Source organism: Notothenia rossii (genome assembly GCF_949606895.1).
Source record: "Notothenia rossii genome assembly, chromosome: 11".
Taxonomy (NCBI): domain Eukaryota; kingdom Metazoa; phylum Chordata; class Actinopteri; order Perciformes; family Nototheniidae; genus Notothenia; species Notothenia rossii.
In genome coordinates, this window is record NC_136910.1 from 60,005,830 (window position 1) to 60,025,885 (window position 20,056).

The 20,056-nt window shown below is 47.6% G+C and overlaps 1 protein-coding gene across 1 annotated transcript; it reads right to left on the bottom strand.

Moving 5' to 3' along the window:
* Nucleotides 1-363: 363 nt before the first annotated feature.
* Nucleotides 364-19,398, bottom strand: LOC307025869 (uncharacterized protein). Its single transcript, XM_079660824.1, has 10 exons — nt 18,981-19,398; nt 9,865-9,978; nt 8,424-9,726; nt 7,824-8,159; nt 7,669-7,692; nt 7,331-7,496; nt 1,685-1,767; nt 1,244-1,315; nt 1,038-1,168; nt 364-925 (listed from the first exon to the last, which is right to left on the bottom strand). Exons 2-10 carry the CDS (start codon nt 9,974-9,976, stop codon nt 771-773), a joined length of 2,382 nt encoding a protein of 793 aa, XP_079516950.1. The 5' UTR covers nt 9,977-9,978; nt 18,981-19,398; the 3' UTR covers nt 364-770.
* Nucleotides 19,399-20,056: the final 658 nt, after the last annotated feature.

Below are 20,056 nucleotides of genomic sequence, written 5' to 3' on the forward strand. Positions count from 1 at the left end.
AGCACTAGGAACCAGGAGTCTAGAACCAGGAGTCTAGAACTAGGAGTCTAGAACCAGGAGTCTAGCACCATGAGTCAAGCACCAGGAGTCTAGCACCAGGAGTCTAGAACTAGGAGTCTAGCACCAGGAGTCTAGAACCAGGAACCAGGATTCTAGCACCAGGAGTCTAGAACTAGGAGTCTAGAACTAGGAGTCTAGAACCAGGACTAGAACCAGGAGTCTCCCTCCCACCCATCTGGACCTCCTTACCCTAACCCCTATATGACCTTTGACCCCATCACAGCCCCCCTGCTTCCACTCCCACTGCTATGTATATCGTATAATGAAACATGTGATTATAACTTAAAACCAGTGATTACAGTATGTTTTATAAAGACCTTTATTATTAATAATATCTCTCATGATGTTTATGATGATCTGACGCTGAGCTTCAGGTCAGAAACTTTACAAATATTAAATATTTCACATTTTAAAAAGATTAAATTGTCCAAAAGAACACGTCAAACAGCGTTTCTACGGCAACGCAGCAGTGTCTCCAATGTAACGTAGCAGTGTCTCCACGGTAACGCAGCATTGTCTCCACGGTAACGCAGCCGTGTCTCCACAGCAACGTAGCGGCGTCTCCACGGCAACGCAGCACTGTCTCCATGTTAACGTAGCGTTGTCTCCACGGCAACGCAGCAGTGTCTCCATGGTAACGCAGCGTTGTCTCCATGGTAATTTAGCGTTAGCAGCGTGCTAGCAGCTTTGTGTGCTGAGAGGAAGTGATGTCACACCTCCAGGCCCTGTTGTGTCAGGAAGTCTTCGAGCGCGCTCAGTCGCTGAACCAGCTTCACGTCAGACTCCGCCTCCTCGTCTCCGCCGTTACCATGACGACGAGCTGCCAGCCGCTTCCTGGGCACCAAGGGAACAGGAAGTCCCGCCCCTAAAACACAGCCCAGTTTATTTCGGGAACTTTTACACACATTTTTATCTGCAGTGTTTTTCTATACAGAAATGTGCAGAAACATGTAAGAGAACCACATTTCCCAGAGTACCTTGCTGCCTCTTCCTCTTCCGGGGCTGAGTGTAATCAGGAAAGAGGAGAAGCCTGCGCCTCCTCTGCTGGCCAATCAGCAGCAGCGCTCCGTCCTTCTCCCGCGGCTCCTCGAAGATCGTCTCCAGACTCCTGCAGGGCCACACAGATGCATGCTGGGACGTAGTTTGTGTCTCTGGTGTTAAGGTGGGTGTTTGTAGTTCTTACCTGTTGGTTGAGGGGGATTTGTAGTTCTTGTTGGTGTAGATCTCCTCCAGACTGAACTCTTTCTTCTTCAACCTGAAGAAATAAAATGTTGTTATTAATGAACTCAGTTTATATTTACCCAGTCCCCTTACCTGAGGAAACTGTGTCCCCCCTCTCACCTGTCCCCTCTCACATGTCCCCCCTCACCTGTCCCCTCTCACCTGTCCCCCCTCTCACCTGTGTCCCCTCTCACCTGTCCCCTCTCACCTGTCCCCCTCTCACCTGTCCCACTCTCACCTGTCCCCCTCTCACCTGTCCCCCTCTCACCTGTCCCCCCTCTCACCTGTCCCCCCTCTCACCTGTCCCCCCTCACGTGTCCCCTCTCTCACCTGTCCCCTCTCACCTGTCCCCCTCTCACCTGTCCCCCTCTCACCTGTCCCCCTCTCACCTGTCCCCCCTCACCTTTTGACCCTGGGCAGACCCATGGGAGTGAGCAGAGTGTCTCGTGGCGAGGCGCGTCTGATCCTGATCTGAGAGACTCGTTTCTGAGGAGAGAAGAGGAGGATCAGTGTTTCTGAGGTTTTAAAGGGCTCCTATTGAACCCTTTCTAGGCAGATGTTACAGGTCTCAGATGTTACAGGTCTCTGATGTTACAGGTCTCAGATGTTACAGGTCTCTGATGTTACAGGTCTCTGATGTTACAGGTCTCAGATGTTACAGGTCTCTGATGTTACAGGTCTCTGATGTTACAGGTCTCAGATGTTACAGGTATCAGATGTTACAGGTCTCTGATGTTACAGGTCTCTGACGATACAGGTCTCAGATGTTACAGGTATCAGATGTTACAGGTCTCTGATGATACAGGTCTCTGACGATACAGGTCTCAGATGTTACAGGTCACTGATGTTACAGGTCTCTGATGTTACAGGTCTCAGATGTTACAGGTCTCTGATGTTACAGGTCTCTGATGTTACAGGTCTCAGATGTTACAGGTCTCTGATGTTACAGGTCTCTGATGTTACAGGTCTCAGATGTTACAGGTCTCTGATGTTACAGGTCTCTGATGTTACAGGTCTCAGATGTTACAGGTCTCTGATGTTACAGGTCTCTGATGGTACAGGTCTCTGATGTTACAGGTCTCTGATGTTACAGGTCTCTGATGTTACAGGTCTTTGATGGTACAGGTCTCAGATGTTACAGGTCTCAGATGTTACAGGTCTCTGATGTTACAGGTCTTACAGGTCTCTGATGTTACAGGTCTCTGATGTTACAGGTCTCAGATGTTACAGGTCTCAGATGTTACAGGTCTTACAGGTCTCTGATGTTACAGGTCTCTGATGTTACAGGTCTCAGATGTTACAGGTCTCAGATGTTACAGGTCTCTGATGTTACAGGTCTCTGATGTTACAGGTCTCAGATGTTACAGGTCTCTGGTGTTACAGGTCTCTGATGTTACAGGTCTCAGATGTTACAGGTCTTACAGGTCTCTGATGTTACAGGTCTCAGATGTTACAGGTCTCAGATGTTACAGGTCTCTGGTGTTACAGGTCTCTGATGTTACAGGTCTCTGATGTTACAGGTCTCTGATGTTACAGGTCTCAGATGTTACAGGTCTCTGATGTTACAGGTCTTACAGGTCACTGATGTTACAGGTCTCTGATGTTACAGGTCTCTGATGTTACAGGTCTCAGATGTTACAGGTCTCTGATGTTACAGGTCACTGATGTTACAGGTCACTGATGTTACAGGTCTCTGATGTTACAGGTCTTACAGGTCACTGATGTTACAGGTCTCTGATGTTACAGGTCTCTGATGTTACAGGTCTCAGATGTTACAGGTCTCTGATGTTACAGGTCACTGATGTTACAGGTCACTGATGTTACAGGTCACTGATGTTACAGGTCTCTGATGTTACAGGTCACTGATGTTACAGGTCACTGATGTTACAGGTCACTGATGTTACAGGTCACTGATGTTACAGGTCTCTGATGTTACAGGTCTCAGATGTTACAGGTCTTACAGGTCTCTGATGTTACAGGTCTCTGATGTTACAGGTCTCAGATGTTACAGGTCTCTGATGTTACAGGTCTCTGATGTTACAGGTCTCAGATGTTACAGGTCTCTGGTGTTACAGGTCTCTGATGTTACAGGTCTCAGATGTTACAGGTCTCAGATGTTACAGGTCTCAGATGTTACAGGTATCAGATGTTACAGGTCTTACAGGTCTCTGATGTTACAGGTCTCAGATGTTACAGGTATCAGATGTTACAGGTCTTACAGGTCAATGATGTTACAGGTCTCTGATGTTACAGGTCACTGATGTTACAGGTCTCTGATGTTACAGGTCTCAGATGTTACAGGTCTCAGATGTTACAGGTCTCTGATGTTACAGGTCACTGATGTTACAGGTCTCAGATGTTACAGGTCTCAGATGTTACAGGTCTCTGATGTTACAGGTCTCAGATGTTACAGGTCACTGATGTTACAGGTCTCTGATGTTACAGGTCTCAGATGTTACAGGTCTCAGATGTTACAGGTCTCTGATGTTACAGGTCTCAGATGTTACAGGTCTCTGATGTTACAGGTCTCAGATGTTACAGGTCTCTGATGTTACAGGTCTCAGATGTTACAGGTCACTGATGTTACAGGTCTCAGATGTTACAGGTCTCAGATGTTACAGGTCTCTGATGTTACAGGTCACTGATGTTACAGGTCTCAGATGTTACAGGTCTCAGATGTTACAGGTCTCTGATGTTACAGGTCTCAGATGTTACAGGTCACTGATGTTACAGGTCTCTGATGTTACAGGTCTCAGATGTTACAGGTCTCAGATGTTACAGGTCTCAGATGTTACAGGTCTCTGATGTTACAGGTCTCAGATGTTACAGGTCTCTGATGTTACAGGTCTCTGATGTTACAGGTCACTGATGTTACAGGTCACTGATGTTACAGGTCTCTGATGTTACAGGTCTCAGATGTTACAGGTCTCAGATGTTACAGGTCTCTGATGTTACAGGTCTCTGATGTTACAGGTCTCTGATGTTACAGGTCACTGATGTTACAGGTCACTGATGTTACAGGTCTCTGATGTTACAGGTCTCAGATGTTACAGGTCTCTGATGTTACAGGTCTCTGATGTTACAGGTCTCTGATGTTACAGGTCACTGATGTTACAGGTCACTGATGTTACAGGTCACTGATGTTACAGGTCTCTGATGTTACAGGGCACAAAAAAAAAAAAAGCACAATTAAATATTTTTCCGATTTAATTCAATTTCCGGCCTTTCTACAAATATATGAGGGAAAGATGTGTGTTATTTAAAGAGCCTGTGACAGCCTCCCAGCAGCTGTTGTGCAATGAGATATTGGGCTACTAGTCATCTCGAACCGTCAGTTTAAAAAAGAAGGTGCGATACCGTTCCGATAAATATCAATAATTTCGAACATCGCGGGAAAATTCCTTCGACTCATTTTGAAGTTTTGGGGGAAGCCGGAAGTGACGTCAATGCGGGAACGCTTCACTGTGCGGCGAGAGAGCCAAACACGGACAAAGTGTGTTGTCATGCGTAGAAATGGTGAATTACTGAGTTTAGGCACGTTCATAACGTTTGAATGAAGTTGACTACAGTATATTCATATTTCTCAGTGCTTTCATGTCAATTCGGGGAACATAAACATAAATGATCGTGGTGAAGATGATGATTAAATTAGGATTACAGATCGGTAGTGAGAGCTGCTGAATTTCCTCCCGTCGGATGTGATATAAAAACAAATCGATTATTTTTGTAAACTCAAGTGGATGAAACTACATTTATTAGTGCTTTCATGTCAATTCGGCGAACATATGAAACATTAAATGATCGTGAGGATGATGATTTAAAAATCTTTTGTTTGAGCCGGTCTGCATTTCCTGATGAGAAAACAAACCGATGCTTTTTGTAGTAGTAGTACACCAACATGGATTAAACGTGTGTTTTTTTACCACAATGTGGGGAAACTAATGGATCAAATGCACGGATTATTATTATTATTATTATTATTCTGATCGGGACACTAGGTCCACCGTTTCCCCGCAGCGAGGCTCCCCCCGTTGACAGTTTACGTGGGCTGGGCTGGGTGCAGTGGGGACGGTCCCGATGGGCCGGTACCGAAGTGGGCCGGTCGGATAAGTCACTAGCACATCCCCCACTCCCCCCGTTGACAGTGTACTAGTGGTACCGAAGTGGGCCGGTCGAGAGTCCCGGGCTGATGTTTAGTCCCAGTCCACCACCGGCTACATGACCGTATGATCGCCCATATTGACGCACCTAATTCCTAAACTTCTAACAGATACAAAATAAAGCGATCCTTCAGCCTCATATGAGCTCTCAGACACGTTCAAAATTAAACTGTCATCGCTGTCTGAGCTTGCTGCTGTGTGCGCCATCGTGCGTTTACATGCAGATGCTGGGATCCTGAACGGTGCAGCTGGAGCGCTGTGCCCGCATTGACGTCACACATAATTTGGCGGGACTTGAAGAATCCCCGAGAGGATCCAGGAAATGGTCGACATTGAAGGGCAGATTAATGGTTATCAAAGTACAAATATCCAAAATCAGTTCAGTAACGGTTTTCAAGGGGACAATATTTACTCTGATTGATGGGTTTGGATGATGGGGGAAACTCGTGTCACAGGCTCTTTAAGGTGATTAGGTAGAGGCCCTTTTCTATCAGTAACGATTTTAGCAGTTGAACATACAGTGGAAGTCAACTGAGTGTCACTTGCAGTGTTGAGTTTTTATTTTATGAACCTTTTACATTAAAAATAGTTTTTTAAAATATTATTATGAATATGGATAAATACTAGGCTATTTATTATAAACGTTAGTCCCATCTATCACTGTGTATATCACCATTCTTTAATTACATGTTTGATACGTTTCTATGAAATAAGAAATTAATACAATTAAAATGTAATTATCATATATTAGAATGTATTGTATTATTAAGTAATATCATACATTCACCCCGTTATAGCAGATGCCACATTGAATTCTTTAAAATGAGTTTAAAACAAAGAGTTCTCAACATACATAGGCATAGGGGGGCGGGGCTGGTGAACGCTATGGTCAATGTTTGTAAACACAGTGAAATGTTGACTTTATTTGATCATTTCAGTTAAAAACTAACGTTCATATTTCTCTTTTTGAGAAGAGAAATATGAATGTGTTAGTGGCTGACCCAGCCCCATGGTCTGCCACGCGGGAAAGAGAAGTGCACTGCTTTGCCTGGCTGGACCTGTATTGTACAGGAAAGGAGTGTGTAAACACACAGCTGAGAGCTGCCGTTTCATTCAGACTGTTTAAAAAACGGTAACAACGGACTATTTTTCTTAGCGGATGCATGTCAATTTAAATCAACACAACTATTTTTTAAATCAATAAAAACATTTTCTAAATCCATAAAAGCATTTCAATTAATATTGGGAGTCATGTCGTTACTTTGTTGAGAATGTGGCCGTGTGATAAGCGGGATAAGAACACCTTCATGCTGCGGGACGAGGCTCCATTCCAATATAAATATTTTTAGTGAATTACTGAGTTTAGGCACGTTAATAACGTTTGAATGAAGGGGGTGGGGGATCGCCGGAGCTGTATTAGATTAACATGCTTATTGTAGCTGTAAGTGCGGCCTGTAGCACCATGGAGCAGATGTGTGGGCTGGACCTGTATTTTACAGGAAAGGAGTGAGCAGAGAGTAGAGTAGTTGTCGATTCTTGTTCTGTTTTCTGTGACTATCTTCCTCACCCTCTCAGACTTTCAGTTGCGCGCTGCTAAAGAGACGTGTTACCATGGAAACCAAACAATGGTGTAGCTGTATTAAAGTCTGAGTGGAAACAGTCCTGAGTAAATCTGATGATGTCAGAAATCGGGAGAAATATGACCCCGGGAGGAAACCAGGAGGGGGCAATGAAATCGGGAGGGTTGGCAAGTATGCTTGGTGGATCAATGATCCATCGCAGCTGGCTTCATTATAACTACATTTATCTATCAAGGGGGGGTCTCAAGTCACGCTGGAAAACAGGCTCAGGGGCAAACAGGTTAAAGTCTCTTGAAACGACAGAAGCACCTGGAGGAAGCCGGGGCTCGCTGCTGATTGGTCGATGGCGAGCGGAGCAGGCAGTCCATTGGCTGAACAAAGGGGGAGGGGCTTATCCCGTCGCCGGGGGAGGAGCAGGCTCCAAGAGCTGCTCGCTGCTCGCTGCTTCTGATGTCGCCGGGCAGAAAAGTGTTGGCTGCAGAACACAGAAATACTTTTAAAGGATTGGGAACATTAAAACATAAACTAATAAAAACCTTTAAAAAGATGCCTTAATATTATCTTTCAACGAAGTATGAACTAAGAAGTACATTTTAGTTGTAGTTCAATCATTAGTACATTTCATCTGGTTTATTTATTGAGCTTACCTGGGTGTAGGCTTTCTCATGTAACTGCAGAGACATTAAAACATCACATTATTAACTATAATAACTATAAAGAGTCAATATAACAACAAAACAAACATTAATTATTAGATTATACTATAAACAGTATATATATGAATGAGTTTGAATGGACCAACCAGTGATCAGATCCCAGAGAGGGCGGGGCCGTCCAGTCCTTCAGGCACCGCTGAGGGCTCCCATAAGCCCCGCCCCTAACAAACTCTGACAGCGTCTCCACGGAAACCGCTGACAGCCGCAGCATGGGGGCGGATCTAAAATCGGAAGAGGAAGAGGAGGAGTATAAGCTCCATATGTGCAGAACGCCGTGATTGGAGGAGAAGGAAGTGAGGTCAGAGAAACGCCATTGGCCTGAAGAGATGTTCAGGGCTTCTGATTGGCCTGAAGAGATGTTCGGCGCCGCTGATTGGCGGTGGGTTGACGGCAGGACGTGCAAACATTGCTGGGAATAGGAGCTGAGGAGGAAAGGAGAAATGTTTATTTATATAAATCAGCTGTTTTGTGTGTTTAAAGTGTTTTGAGTGTTTTGAGTGTTTTGAGTGTTTTGAGTGTTTTGATTGTTTGTTTTAAGCAGATATCTGAGGATCAGCTCTTTGTGACCTCATGTGATTTAAACGTGTGATTTAAACGTGTGATTTAAACGTGTGATTTAAACGTGTGATTTAAACATGTGATTTAATCGTGTGATCTAAACGTGAACAATAAATAATAAAAAGCACCTGTGTGGCGGCGCTCTGAATCCATTCTGCCTGACGACACTGACGGCCTTCTGTGATTGGTCGGTTTCTCCCTCCTCTCTCCTTCTGTGTTTCCTTTGGTTGAATTTGTGCAACATGATTGGCTCTTCTCCTCTGAAGAAGACCGCCATGCGACCAACAAATCTCCCAGCTTGCTCCTTTTCCTCCTCTTCTCTTCCTCTGTGGTGGTTCTTCCTCTTCCTACCTCTCAGCTCCTCCTCCTTTAATTGGCTCCTCCTCCTCTCTTCTGATTGGCTTAGAGAGGAGAGACCCAGGTGGGTGGGGCTACACAAGGAGGCCCCTGAGGAGGCGGCGCTAAAGGAGGAGGCTCCTCCCTCTTTGCCTCTCCTCCTCTCTTCTGATTGGCTCTGAGAATAGAGGGGTGGGGCCTCCTCAGTGCCTGATGAAGCCACAGTTAGTAGGTGGGCGGGGCTACACAATGAAGCCCCTGAGGAGGCGGGGCTACACAAGGAGGCCCCTGAGGAGGCGGGGCTAAATGAGGAGTCTCCTCCCTCTTTGCCTCTCATCCTCTCTTCTTCAGTGCCTGATGAGGCCACAGTTAGTAGGTGGGCGGGGCTACACAATGAAGCCCCTGAGGCGGGTCTACCGGAGGAGGCGGGGCTACACGAGGAGGCAGGACTATACAAGGAAGCCCCTGAGGAGGCGGGGCTACATGAAGAGGCTATTCCCTCTTCTCTCCTAAGGCTCCGCCTCCTCTTCCGCTCCAGAGAGTCGAGCCTCCGGCCCAGAGACGCCATCGCTCCTCTGAGGAGGCGCCGCACCTCCATCCTGTGAGCAGAGAGGAGACGAGGGAGGAGGGAGGAGCAAGAGCAGGGGGGAGGAGCTACACGGGGAGGAGCTAATATGGGAGGGGCTACTACTGGAAGAATGGCTACTGTGGGAGGGGCTACATGGGGAGGAGCTACAGGGGAAGGGGCAGGAGAAGATTGAGTAAACGACGGAGTCAGGGGACGAGGAGAGGAGAGGAAGGAGGGAGGAGTCAGGGGACGAGCAGAGGAGAGGAAGGAGGGAGGAGCTAGGGGACGAGGAGAGGAGAGGAAGAAGGGAGGAGTCAGGGGACGAGGAGAGGAGAGGAAGGAGGGAGGAGTCAGGGGACGAGCAGAGGAGAGGAAGGAGGGAGGAGCTAGGGGACGAGGAGAGGAGAGGAAGAAGGGAGGAGTCAGGGGACGAGGAGAGGAGAGGAAGGAGGGAGGAGTTAGGGGACGAGGAGAGGAGGAGGAAGAGGAGCTCCAGGGCGCCGGAGGGAAAACTCCTGCAGGAGAAACTGTAAAAATAGGAAATCAACTGTTTAATAAAATGTACAGAGAATACACCATAAAATAATAACACACTCGTCGAGTGAAGAGTAGAAAGGAGTTAAATAATTAACAATATGCTCATAATAAATATGAAATGAACCCACCTGTTCGTGTCTCATTTGTGACCTCATCAGCCAATGGGAGAGCAGGAGGCGGAGTCACCTCCACCAGGCCCCGCCCCCTGCCAGCGCTCTCATTCAGCGGGCGAGTTAGCATCACTAACAGAGAGAGAGAGAGAGAGTTAGCATCGCTGTCATGAGTCAGCATTATGAGTCCTGAAGCCTGAGTCAGCATTATGAGTCCTGAACCCTGACCTGAGTCAGCGTTATGAGTCCTGAACCCTGAGTCAGCATTATGAGTCCTGAACCCTGAGTCAGCATTATGAGTCCTGAACCCTGAGTCAGCATTATGAGTCCTGAACCCTGAGTCAGCATTATGAGTCCTGAACCCTGAGTCAGCATTATGAGTCCTGAACCCTGACCTGAGTCAGCATGATGAGTCCTGAACCCTGAGTCAGCATTATGAGTCCTGAACCCTGAGTCAGCATTATGAGTCCTGAACCCTGAGTCAGCACTATGAGTCCTGAACCCTGAGTCAGCATTATGAGTCCTGAACCCTGAGTCAGCATTATGAGTCCTGAACCCTGAGTCAGCATTATGAGTCCTGAACCCTGAGTCAGCATTATGAGTCCTGAACCCTGAGTCAGCATTATGAGTCCTGAACCCTGACCTGAGTCAGCATTATGAGTCCTGAACCCTGAGTCAGCATTATGAGTCCTGAACCATGAGTCAGCATTATGAGTCCTGAACCCTGAGTCAGCATTATGAGTCCTGAACCCTGAGTCAGCATTATGAGTCCTGAACTCTGAGTCAGCATTATGAGTCCTGAACCCTGAGTCAGCATTATGAGTCCTGAACCCTGAGTCAGCACTATGAGTCCTGAACCCTGACCTGAGTCAGCATGATGAGTCCTGAACCCTGAGTCAGCGTTATGAGTCCTGAACCCTGAGTCAGCATTATGAGTCCTGAACCCTGAGTCAGCATTATGAGTCCTGAACCCTGAGTCAGCATTATGAGTCCTGAACCCTGACCTGAGTCAGCATTATGAGTCCTGAACCCTGAGTCAGCATTATGAGTCCTGAACCCTGAGTCAGCATTATGAGTCCTGAACCCTGACCTGAGTCAGCATTATGAGTCCTGAACCCTGAGTCAGCATTATGAGTCCTGAACCCTGAGTCAGCATTATGAGTCCTGAACCCTGAGTCAGCATTATGAGTCCTGAACCCTGAGTCAGCATTATGAGTCCTGAACCCTGAGTCAGCATTATGAGTCCTGAACCCTGACCTGAGTCAGCATTATGAGTCCTGAACCCTGAGTCAGCATTATGAGTCCTGAACCATGAGTCAGCACTATGAGTCCTGAACCCTGAGTCAGCATTATGAGTCCTGAACTCTGAGTCAGCATTAAGAGTCCTGAACCCTGAGTCAGCGTTATGAGTCCTGAACCCTGAGTCAGCACTATGAGTCCTGAACCCTGACCTGAGTCAGCATGATGAGTCCTGAACCCTGAGTCAGCGTTATGAGTCCTGAACCCTGAGTCAGCATGATGAGTCCTGAACCCTGAGTCAGCGTTATGAGTCCTGAACCCTGAGTCAGCACTATGAGTCCTGAACCCTGACCTGAGTCAGCATGATGAGTCCTGAACCCTGAGTCAGCATTATGAGTCCTGAACCCTGAGTCAGCATTATGAGTCCTGAACCCTGAGTCAGCATTATGAGTCCTGAACCCTGAGTCAGCATTATGAGTCCTGAACCCTGAGTCAGCATTATGAGTCCTGAACCCTGACCTGAGTCAGCGTTATGAGTCCTGAACCCTGACCTGAGTCAGCGTTATGAGTCCTGAACCCTGAGTCAGCATTATGAGTCCTGAACCCTGACCTGAGTCAGCATTATGAGTCCTGAACCCTGACCTGAGTCAGCGTTATGAGTCCTGAACCCTGAGTCAGCATTATGAGTCCTGAACCCTGAGTCAGCATTATGAGTCCTGAACCCGGACCTGAGTCAGCGTTATGAGTCCTGAACCCTGACCTGAGTCAGCGTTATGAGTCCTGAACCCTGAGTCAGCATTATGAGTCCTGAACCCTGACCTGAGTCAGCATTATGAGTCCTGAACCCTGAGTCAGCATGATGAGTCCTGAACCCTGAGTCAGCATTATGAGTCCTGAACCCTGAGTCAGCATTATGAGTCCTGAACCCTGAGTCAGCATTATGAGTCCTGAACCCTGACCTGAGTCAGCGTTATGAGTCCTGAACCCTGACCTGAGTCAGCGTTATGAGTCCTGAACCCTGAGTCAGCATGATGAGTCCTGAACCCTGACCTGAGTCAGCATTATGAGTCCTGAACCCTGAGTCAGCATGATGAGTCCTGAACCCTGAGTCAGCATTATGAGTCCTGAACCCTGACCTGAGTCAGCATTATGAGTCCTGAACCCTGAGTCAGCATTATGAGTCCTGAACCCTTAGTCAGCATGATGAGTCCTGAACCCTGAGTCAGCATGATGAGTCCTGAACCCTGAGTCAGCATGATGAGTCCTGAACCCTGAGTCAGCATTATGAGTCCTGAACCCTGAGTCAGCATGATGAGTCCTGAACCCTGAGTCAGCATGATGAGTCCTGAACCCTGAGTCAGCATTATGAGTCCTGAACCCTGAGTCAGCATTATGAGTCCTGAACCCTGAGTCAGCATGATGAGTCCTGAACCCTGAGTCAGCATTATGAGTCCTGAACCCTGAGTCAGCATTATGAGTCCTGAACCCTGAGTCAGCATTATGAGTCCTGAACCCTGACCTGAGTCAGCATGATGAGTCCTGAACCCTGAGTCAGCATTATGAGTCCTGAACCCTGACCTGAGTCAGCATTATGAGTCCTGAACCCTGAGTCAGCATTATGAGTCCTGAACCCTGAGTCATCACTATGAGTCCTGAACCCTGACCTGAGTCAGCATTAAGAGTCCTGAACCCTGACCTGAGTCAGCATCATGAGTCCTGAACCCTGAGTCAGCATTATGAGTCCTGAACCCTGACCTGAGTCAGCATCATGAGTCCTGAACCCTGACCTGAGTCAGCATCATGAGTCCTGAACCCTGAGTCAGCATTATGAGTCCTGAACCCTGAGTCAGCATGATGAGTCCTGAACCCTGACCTGAGTCAGCATCATGAGTCCTGAACCCTGACCTGAGTCAGCATTATGAGTCCTGAACCCTGAGTCAGCATTATGAGTCCTGAACCCTGACCTGAGTCAGCATGATGAGTCCTGAACCCTGAGTCAGCATGATGAGTCCTGAACCCTGAGTCAGCATTATGAGTCCTGAACCCTGAGTCAGCATTATTAGTCCTGAACCCTGACCTGAGTCAGCATTATGAGTCCTGAACCCTGAGTCAGCATTATGAGTCCTGAACCCTGAGTCAGCATTATGAGTCCTGAACCCTGAGTCAGCATTATGAGTCCTGAACCCTGAGTCAGCATTATGAGTCCTGAACCCTGACCTGAGTCAGCATGATGAGTCCTGAACCCTGAGTCAGCATTATGAGTCCTGAACCCTGAGTCAGCATTATGAGTCCTGAACCCTGAGTCAGCACTATGAGTCCTGAACCCTGAGTCAGCATTATGAGTCCTGAACCCTGAGTCAGCATTATGAGTCCTGAACCCTGAGTCAGCATTATGAGTCCTGAACCCTGAGTCAGCATTATGAGTCCTGAACCCTGAGTCAGCATTATGAGTCCTGAACTCTGAGTCAGCATTATGAGTCCTGAACCCTGAGTCAGCATTATGAGTCCTGAACCCTGAGTCAGCACTATGAGTCCTGAACCCTGACCTGAGTCAGCATGATGAGTCCTGAACCCTGAGTCAGCGTTATGAGTCCTGAACCCTGAGTCAGCATTATGAGTCCTGAACCCTGAGTCAGCATTATGAGTCCTGAACCCTGAGTCAGCATTATGAGTCCTGAACCCTGACCTGAGTCAGCATTATGAGTCCTGAACCCTGAGTCAGCATTATGAGTCCTGAACCCTGAGTCAGCATTATGAGTCCTGAACCCTGACCTGAGTCAGCATTATGAGTCCTGAACCCTGAGTCAGCATTATGAGTCCTGAACCCTGAGTCAGCATTATGAGTCCTGAACCCTGAGTCAGCATTATGAGTCCTGAACCCTGAGTCAGCATTATGAGTCCTGAACCCTGAGTCAGCATTATGAGTCCTGAACCCTGACCTGAGTCAGCATTATGAGTCCTGAACCCTGAGTCAGCATTATGAGTCCTGAACCATGAGTCAGCACTATGAGTCCTGAACCCTGAGTCAGCATTATGAGTCCTGAACTCTGAGTCAGCATTAAGAGTCCTGAACCCTGAGTCAGCGTTATGAGTCCTGAACCCTGAGTCAGCACTATGAGTCCTGAACCCTGACCTGAGTCAGCATGATGAGTCCTGAACCCTGAGTCAGCGTTATGAGTCCTGAACCCTGAGTCAGCATGATGAGTCCTGAACCCTGAGTCAGCGTTATGAGTCCTGAACCCTGAGTCAGCACTATGAGTCCTGAACCCTGACCTGAGTCAGCATGATGAGTCCTGAACCCTGAGTCAGCATTATGAGTCCTGAACCCTGAGTCAGCATTATGAGTCCTGAACCCTGAGTCAGCATTATGAGTCCTGAACCCTGAGTCAGCATTATGAGTCCTGAACCCTGAGTCAGCATTATGAGTCCTGAACCCTGACCTGAGTCAGCGTTATGAGTCCTGAACCCTGACCTGAGTCAGCGTTATGAGTCCTGAACCCTGAGTCAGCATTATGAGTCCTGAACCCTGACCTGAGTCAGCATTATGAGTCCTGAACCCTGACCTGAGTCAGCGTTATGAGTCCTGAACCCTGAGTCAGCATTATGAGTCCTGAACCCTGAGTCAGCATTATGAGTCCTGAACCCGGACCTGAGTCAGCGTTATGAGTCCTGAACCCTGACCTGAGTCAGCGTTATGAGTCCTGAACCCTGAGTCAGCATTATGAGTCCTGAACCCTGACCTGAGTCAGCATTATGAGTCCTGAACCCTGAGTCAGCATGATGAGTCCTGAACCCTGAGTCAGCATTATGAGTCCTGAACCCTGAGTCAGCATTATGAGTCCTGAACCCTGAGTCAGCATTATGAGTCCTGAACCCTGACCTGAGTCAGCGTTATGAGTCCTGAACCCTGACCTGAGTCAGCGTTATGAGTCCTGAACCCTGAGTCAGCATGATGAGTCCTGAACCCTGACCTGAGTCAGCATTATGAGTCCTGAACCCTGAGTCAGCATGATGAGTCCTGAACCCTGAGTCAGCATTATGAGTCCTGAACCCTGACCTGAGTCAGCATTATGAGTCCTGAACCCTGAGTCAGCATTATGAGTCCTGAACCTTAGTCAGCATGATGAGTCCTGAACCCTGAGTCAGCATGATGAGTCCTGAACCCTGAGTCAGCATGATGAGTCCTGAACCCTGAGTCAGCATTATGAGTCCTGAACCCTGAGTCAGCATGATGAGTCCTGAACCCTGAGTCAGCATGATGAGTCCTGAACCCTGAGTCAGCATTATGAGTCCTGAACCCTGAGTCAGCATTATGAGTCCTGAACCCTGAGTCAGCATGATGAGTCCTGAACCCTGAGTCAGCATTATGAGTCCTGAACCCTGAGTCAGCATTATGAGTCCTGAACCCTGAGTCAGCATTATGAGTCCTGAACCCTGACCTGAGTCAGCATGATGAGTCCTGAACCCTGAGTCAGCATTATGAGTCCTGAACCCTGACCTGAGTCAGCATCATGAGTCCTGAACCCTGACCTGAGTCAGCATCATGAGTCCTGAACCCTGAGTCAGCATTATGAGTCCTGAACCCTGAGTCAGCATGATGAGTCCTGAACCCTGACCTGAGTCAGCATCATGAGTCCTGAACCCTGACCTGAGTCAGCATTATGAGTCCTGAACCCTGAGTCAGCATTATGAGTCCTGAACCCTGACCTGAGTCAGCATGATGAGTCCTGAACCCTGAGTCAGCATGATGAGTCCTGAACCCTGAGTCAGCATTATGAGTCCTGAACCCTGAGTCAGCATTATTAGTCCTGAACCCTGACCTGAGTCAGCATTATGAGTCCTGAACCCTGAGTCAGCATTATGAGTCCTGAACCCTGAGTCAGCATTATGAGTCCTGAACCCTGAGTCAGCATTATGAGTCCTGAACCCTGACCTGAGTCAGCATTATGAGTCCTGAACCCTGAGTCAGCATGAAGAGTCCTGAACCCTGAGTTAGCATTATGAGTCCTGAACCCTGAGCCAGCATGATGAGTCCTGAACCCTGACCTGAGTCAGCATCATGAGTCCTGAACCCTGAGTCAGCATTATGAGTCCTGAACCCTGAGTCAGCATTATGAGTCCTGAACCCTGACCTGAGTCAGCATTATGAGTCCTGAACCCTGAGTCAGCATTATGAGTCCTGAACCCTGAGTCAGCATTATGAGTCCTGAACCCTGAGTCAGCGTTATGAGTCCTGAACCCTGAGTCAGCGTTATGAGTCCTGAACCCTGAGTCAGCGTTATGAGTCCTGAACCCTGAGTCAGCATTATGAGTCCTGAACCCTGAGTCAGCATTATGAGTCCTGAACCCTGAGTCAGCGTTATGAGTCCTGAACCCTGAGTCAGCATTATGAGTCCTGAACCCTGAGTCAGCATTATGAGTCCTGAACCCTGAGTCAGCATTATGAGTCCTGAACCCTGAGTCAGCGTTATGAGTCCTGAACCCTGAGTCAGCATTATGAGTCCTGAACCCTGAGTCAGCATGATGAGTCCTGAACCCTGAGTCAGCATTATGAGTCCTGAACCCTGAGTCAGCATTATGAGTCCTGAACCCTGAGTCAGCATTATGAGTCCTGAACCCTGAGTCAGCATTATGAGTCCTGAACCCTGACCTGAGTCAGCATGATGAGTCCTGAACCCTGACCTGAGTCAGCATGATGAGTCCTGAACCCTGAGTCAGCATCATGAGTCCTGAACCCTGAGTCAGCATTATGAGTCCTGAACCCTGAGTCAGCATGATGAGTCCTGAACCCTGAGTCAGCATCATGAGTCCTGAACCCTGAGTCAGCATTATGAGTCCTGAACCCTGAGTCAGTATTATGAGTCCTGAACCCTGACCTGAGTCAGCATTATGAGTCCTAAACCCTGACCTGAGTCAGCATTATGAGTCCTGAACCCTGAGTCAGCATTATGAGTCCTGAACCCTGAGTCAGCATTATGAGTCCTGAACCCTGACCTGAGTCAGCATTATGAGTCCTGAACCCTGAGTCAGCATTATGAGTCCTGAACCCTGACCTGCGTCAGCATTATGAGTCCTGAACCCTGACCTGAGTCAGCATTATGAGTCCTGAACCCTGACCTGAGTCAGCATTATGAGTCCTGAACCCTGACCTGAGTCAGCATTATGAGTCCTGAACCCTGACCTGAGTCAGCATTTTGATCTGGTTCCAAAGGAAAATAAAAATGTTTTTTAAATCAAATATCAGACAAAAAATAGAAACGGGGGATAAATCCAAAATGTTAAATATAATATGGTCCTATTGTTTATTTTTGTGTCTGTTTGAAGCATTCCCACGATGAGTCTCACCTGCTTGTGTGTTAGCACCTGGATTACACGGACCACTATTGCGGTAACAGGGCTCGACATTAAGGACTGCCCGATGGCCCGGGGCCATCTAGTATTTAGCTCGGGCCATGAAGCCTCACCTGCTGGTTGCCCGATCGGGCAATCTATTATGCCAGCAGCTCGCGGATCCAGTAATGAGTGACCCGACAGTAAAACTAAACATATCTATAACTAGTTACGGTAGTTTGAGAGGTCATTAAAATAGCTACGTGTGATATTCTAACCTGAAGTGTGTTTTGTCCGCTCACCGCTGCATGTGATCATGCAGAGCTGCGTGTGGACTCGTCAGCAGCAGCTGATCTCTCTCTCCCGTCAGATTAGACTTCACTCGCGTTTATGTCCATATCGATCAGATCCAGCTAGTTCTAGCTAATGATATGACTACCTGCTTATTAAAAGACACCTAAACAATAACTGTTGCTATGCAACCGGGTGAGGCCACAAAGTATAGCGCAGCATTATGCATTTGTTTACATGCCCACCGGAACCCTGAGGCATTACCAACAGATCAACGCACAATCAACCCATACAGGACATCTCTTTCTCCACATTAAGTGTTAGACATTAGAATGGACTATTCTTGTCTGTCACATACTCTTCTTGTCTGTCACATGAGTTGCGCAACTGATGCGGTATTGCGCTAAGGGGAAATATATTTTGACCGGACGCTTTGACCGGAGAGATTTAGATTTGCCGGTCTTCAGCATATTTTACCGGTTGTAGTCCGGAAATTACCGGCTAACGGGAACTCTGGCAGCGGAACATCAGAGTTTATGTGTTACAATGGGGGGCGCACCTACAGTGTAAGCGCGCCACAGTTTCGCCGCTGCGAGAGTGTGTGTGTGTGAGGAGCTCCACGGATTGGTCCATCTGGGTAAGGGCACGTCACTGTACTCAGGAAGGAAACAATGGAGAAAGAGAGATCTCCAACGAGGCGTTCAGGGGCAGACAGGACTTCTCTGTGTTAGAGTGTTACTCTCTACACGGTGCACTCTGAGGGTTTGTGACTCTGCAGACCTGTCACATGCAGAAGCTACAGAACACAAGGGGACGGGTCAGAACCAGAGAAGCACGACATGAGACCTTTAAACTGGTATTAATCAGTGTTAATAAACTGAATCTGAGGAAGAAGTTCTCTCAGACTTACACTAAAGTTTGAATGTAAGGAAATGGAAATGACAAAATATTCAGTTGGTGCTTTCAAGAAGAACAACAAAAACAACAAGTCACCAAAGTGACATCAAATGGATTTATTGTGATAATAAATCAGCTAAACTGATCTCGCGAGACTTCGCGATGCTCGCTGTAAGAATCCCCCAAACCTGAGAATGTGTTGATCAGCTGATTAACGGGTTATTAGAGTGACGTCACGCCTAGGGGAACGGGATTAGTGCGGGAGAAGTGAGGATAAAACGTGATTTAACGGGATTTGGGTAAATAAAGGTAATTTAAGTGATCGAGCTAGCTTAGCTTCACTGTTTGAACCGGGACATATAGAGGGTTTTTGTTACCTGTTGGAGCCCCGGTGGGTCGGCTAGTCTCCGTCAGACCGTCCTGTCTCTCATGTTAGAGGCTTTAGCGACGGGAAGAGGAACAAAGTGCTGTTTATCTGCAGAGAATCCGGAGCTCTGTCGCACCGGCGTCAAGCTAACAGCTAACACACACACGTCCGGGGAGGGGGGTTCACAATAAAACACACCGACTTCCGGGAGGGTTTTCCAGAATAAAACACACCGTGCTTGGAGATTTAGGTAAAGAAACCTTTCAAATCAAAGCCAAAAATATAAATAATCTTTTGATTGAAAGCTTTGGATGACCCCATATTTGACTGATTAAAATAATAAGGTTTATTTCATAGAATGGTTTATTTACGTTGAAAGCCGGAAGAATAACGGCCTTCCGGTCCACTAGGTGGCGGGAAATCTCAAATAAACGTCATTAGAGATAAAAGAAGAAGAAGAAGAAGAGGAGCCGGAAGTCAGCTGTCAACATTTGGAGGAAAATCTTCAAGTTTCTACATGACTGCACAGGTGAGTTTACCTGAGAGCTCTCCTGAGGGGCTCTGTGTCCCGGATGTTACATCTGAAGACCCTTTATATTTTAATCCATGTATGGACGACCCTCACAACCGTGTGTGTGTGTGTGTGTGTGTGTGTGTGTGTGTGTGTGTGTGTGTGTGTGTGTGTGTGTGTGTGTGTGTGTGTGTGTGTGTGTGTGTGTGTGTGTGTGTGTGTGTGTGTGTGTGTGTGTGTGTGTGTGTGTGTGTGTGTGTGTGTGTGTGACTGTATTTGTTGGACTCCAGGGGTGTTTGCCAGGAGGGCCCTGCAGGACAATGACCTTTAGACGTACTGCCCAGGAGGTGTGTGTGTGTGTGTGTGTGTGTGTGTGTGTGTGTGTGTGTGTGTGTGTGTGTGTGTGTGTGTGTGTGTGTGTGTGTGTGTGTGTGTGTGTGTGTGTGTGTGTGTGTGTGTGTGTGTGTGTGTGTGTGTGTGTGTGTGTGTGTGTGTGTGTGTGTGTGTGTGTGTGTGTGTGTGTGTGTGTGTGTGTGTGTGTGTGTGTCACATGTCTTCAAGTTATATAATTTGAA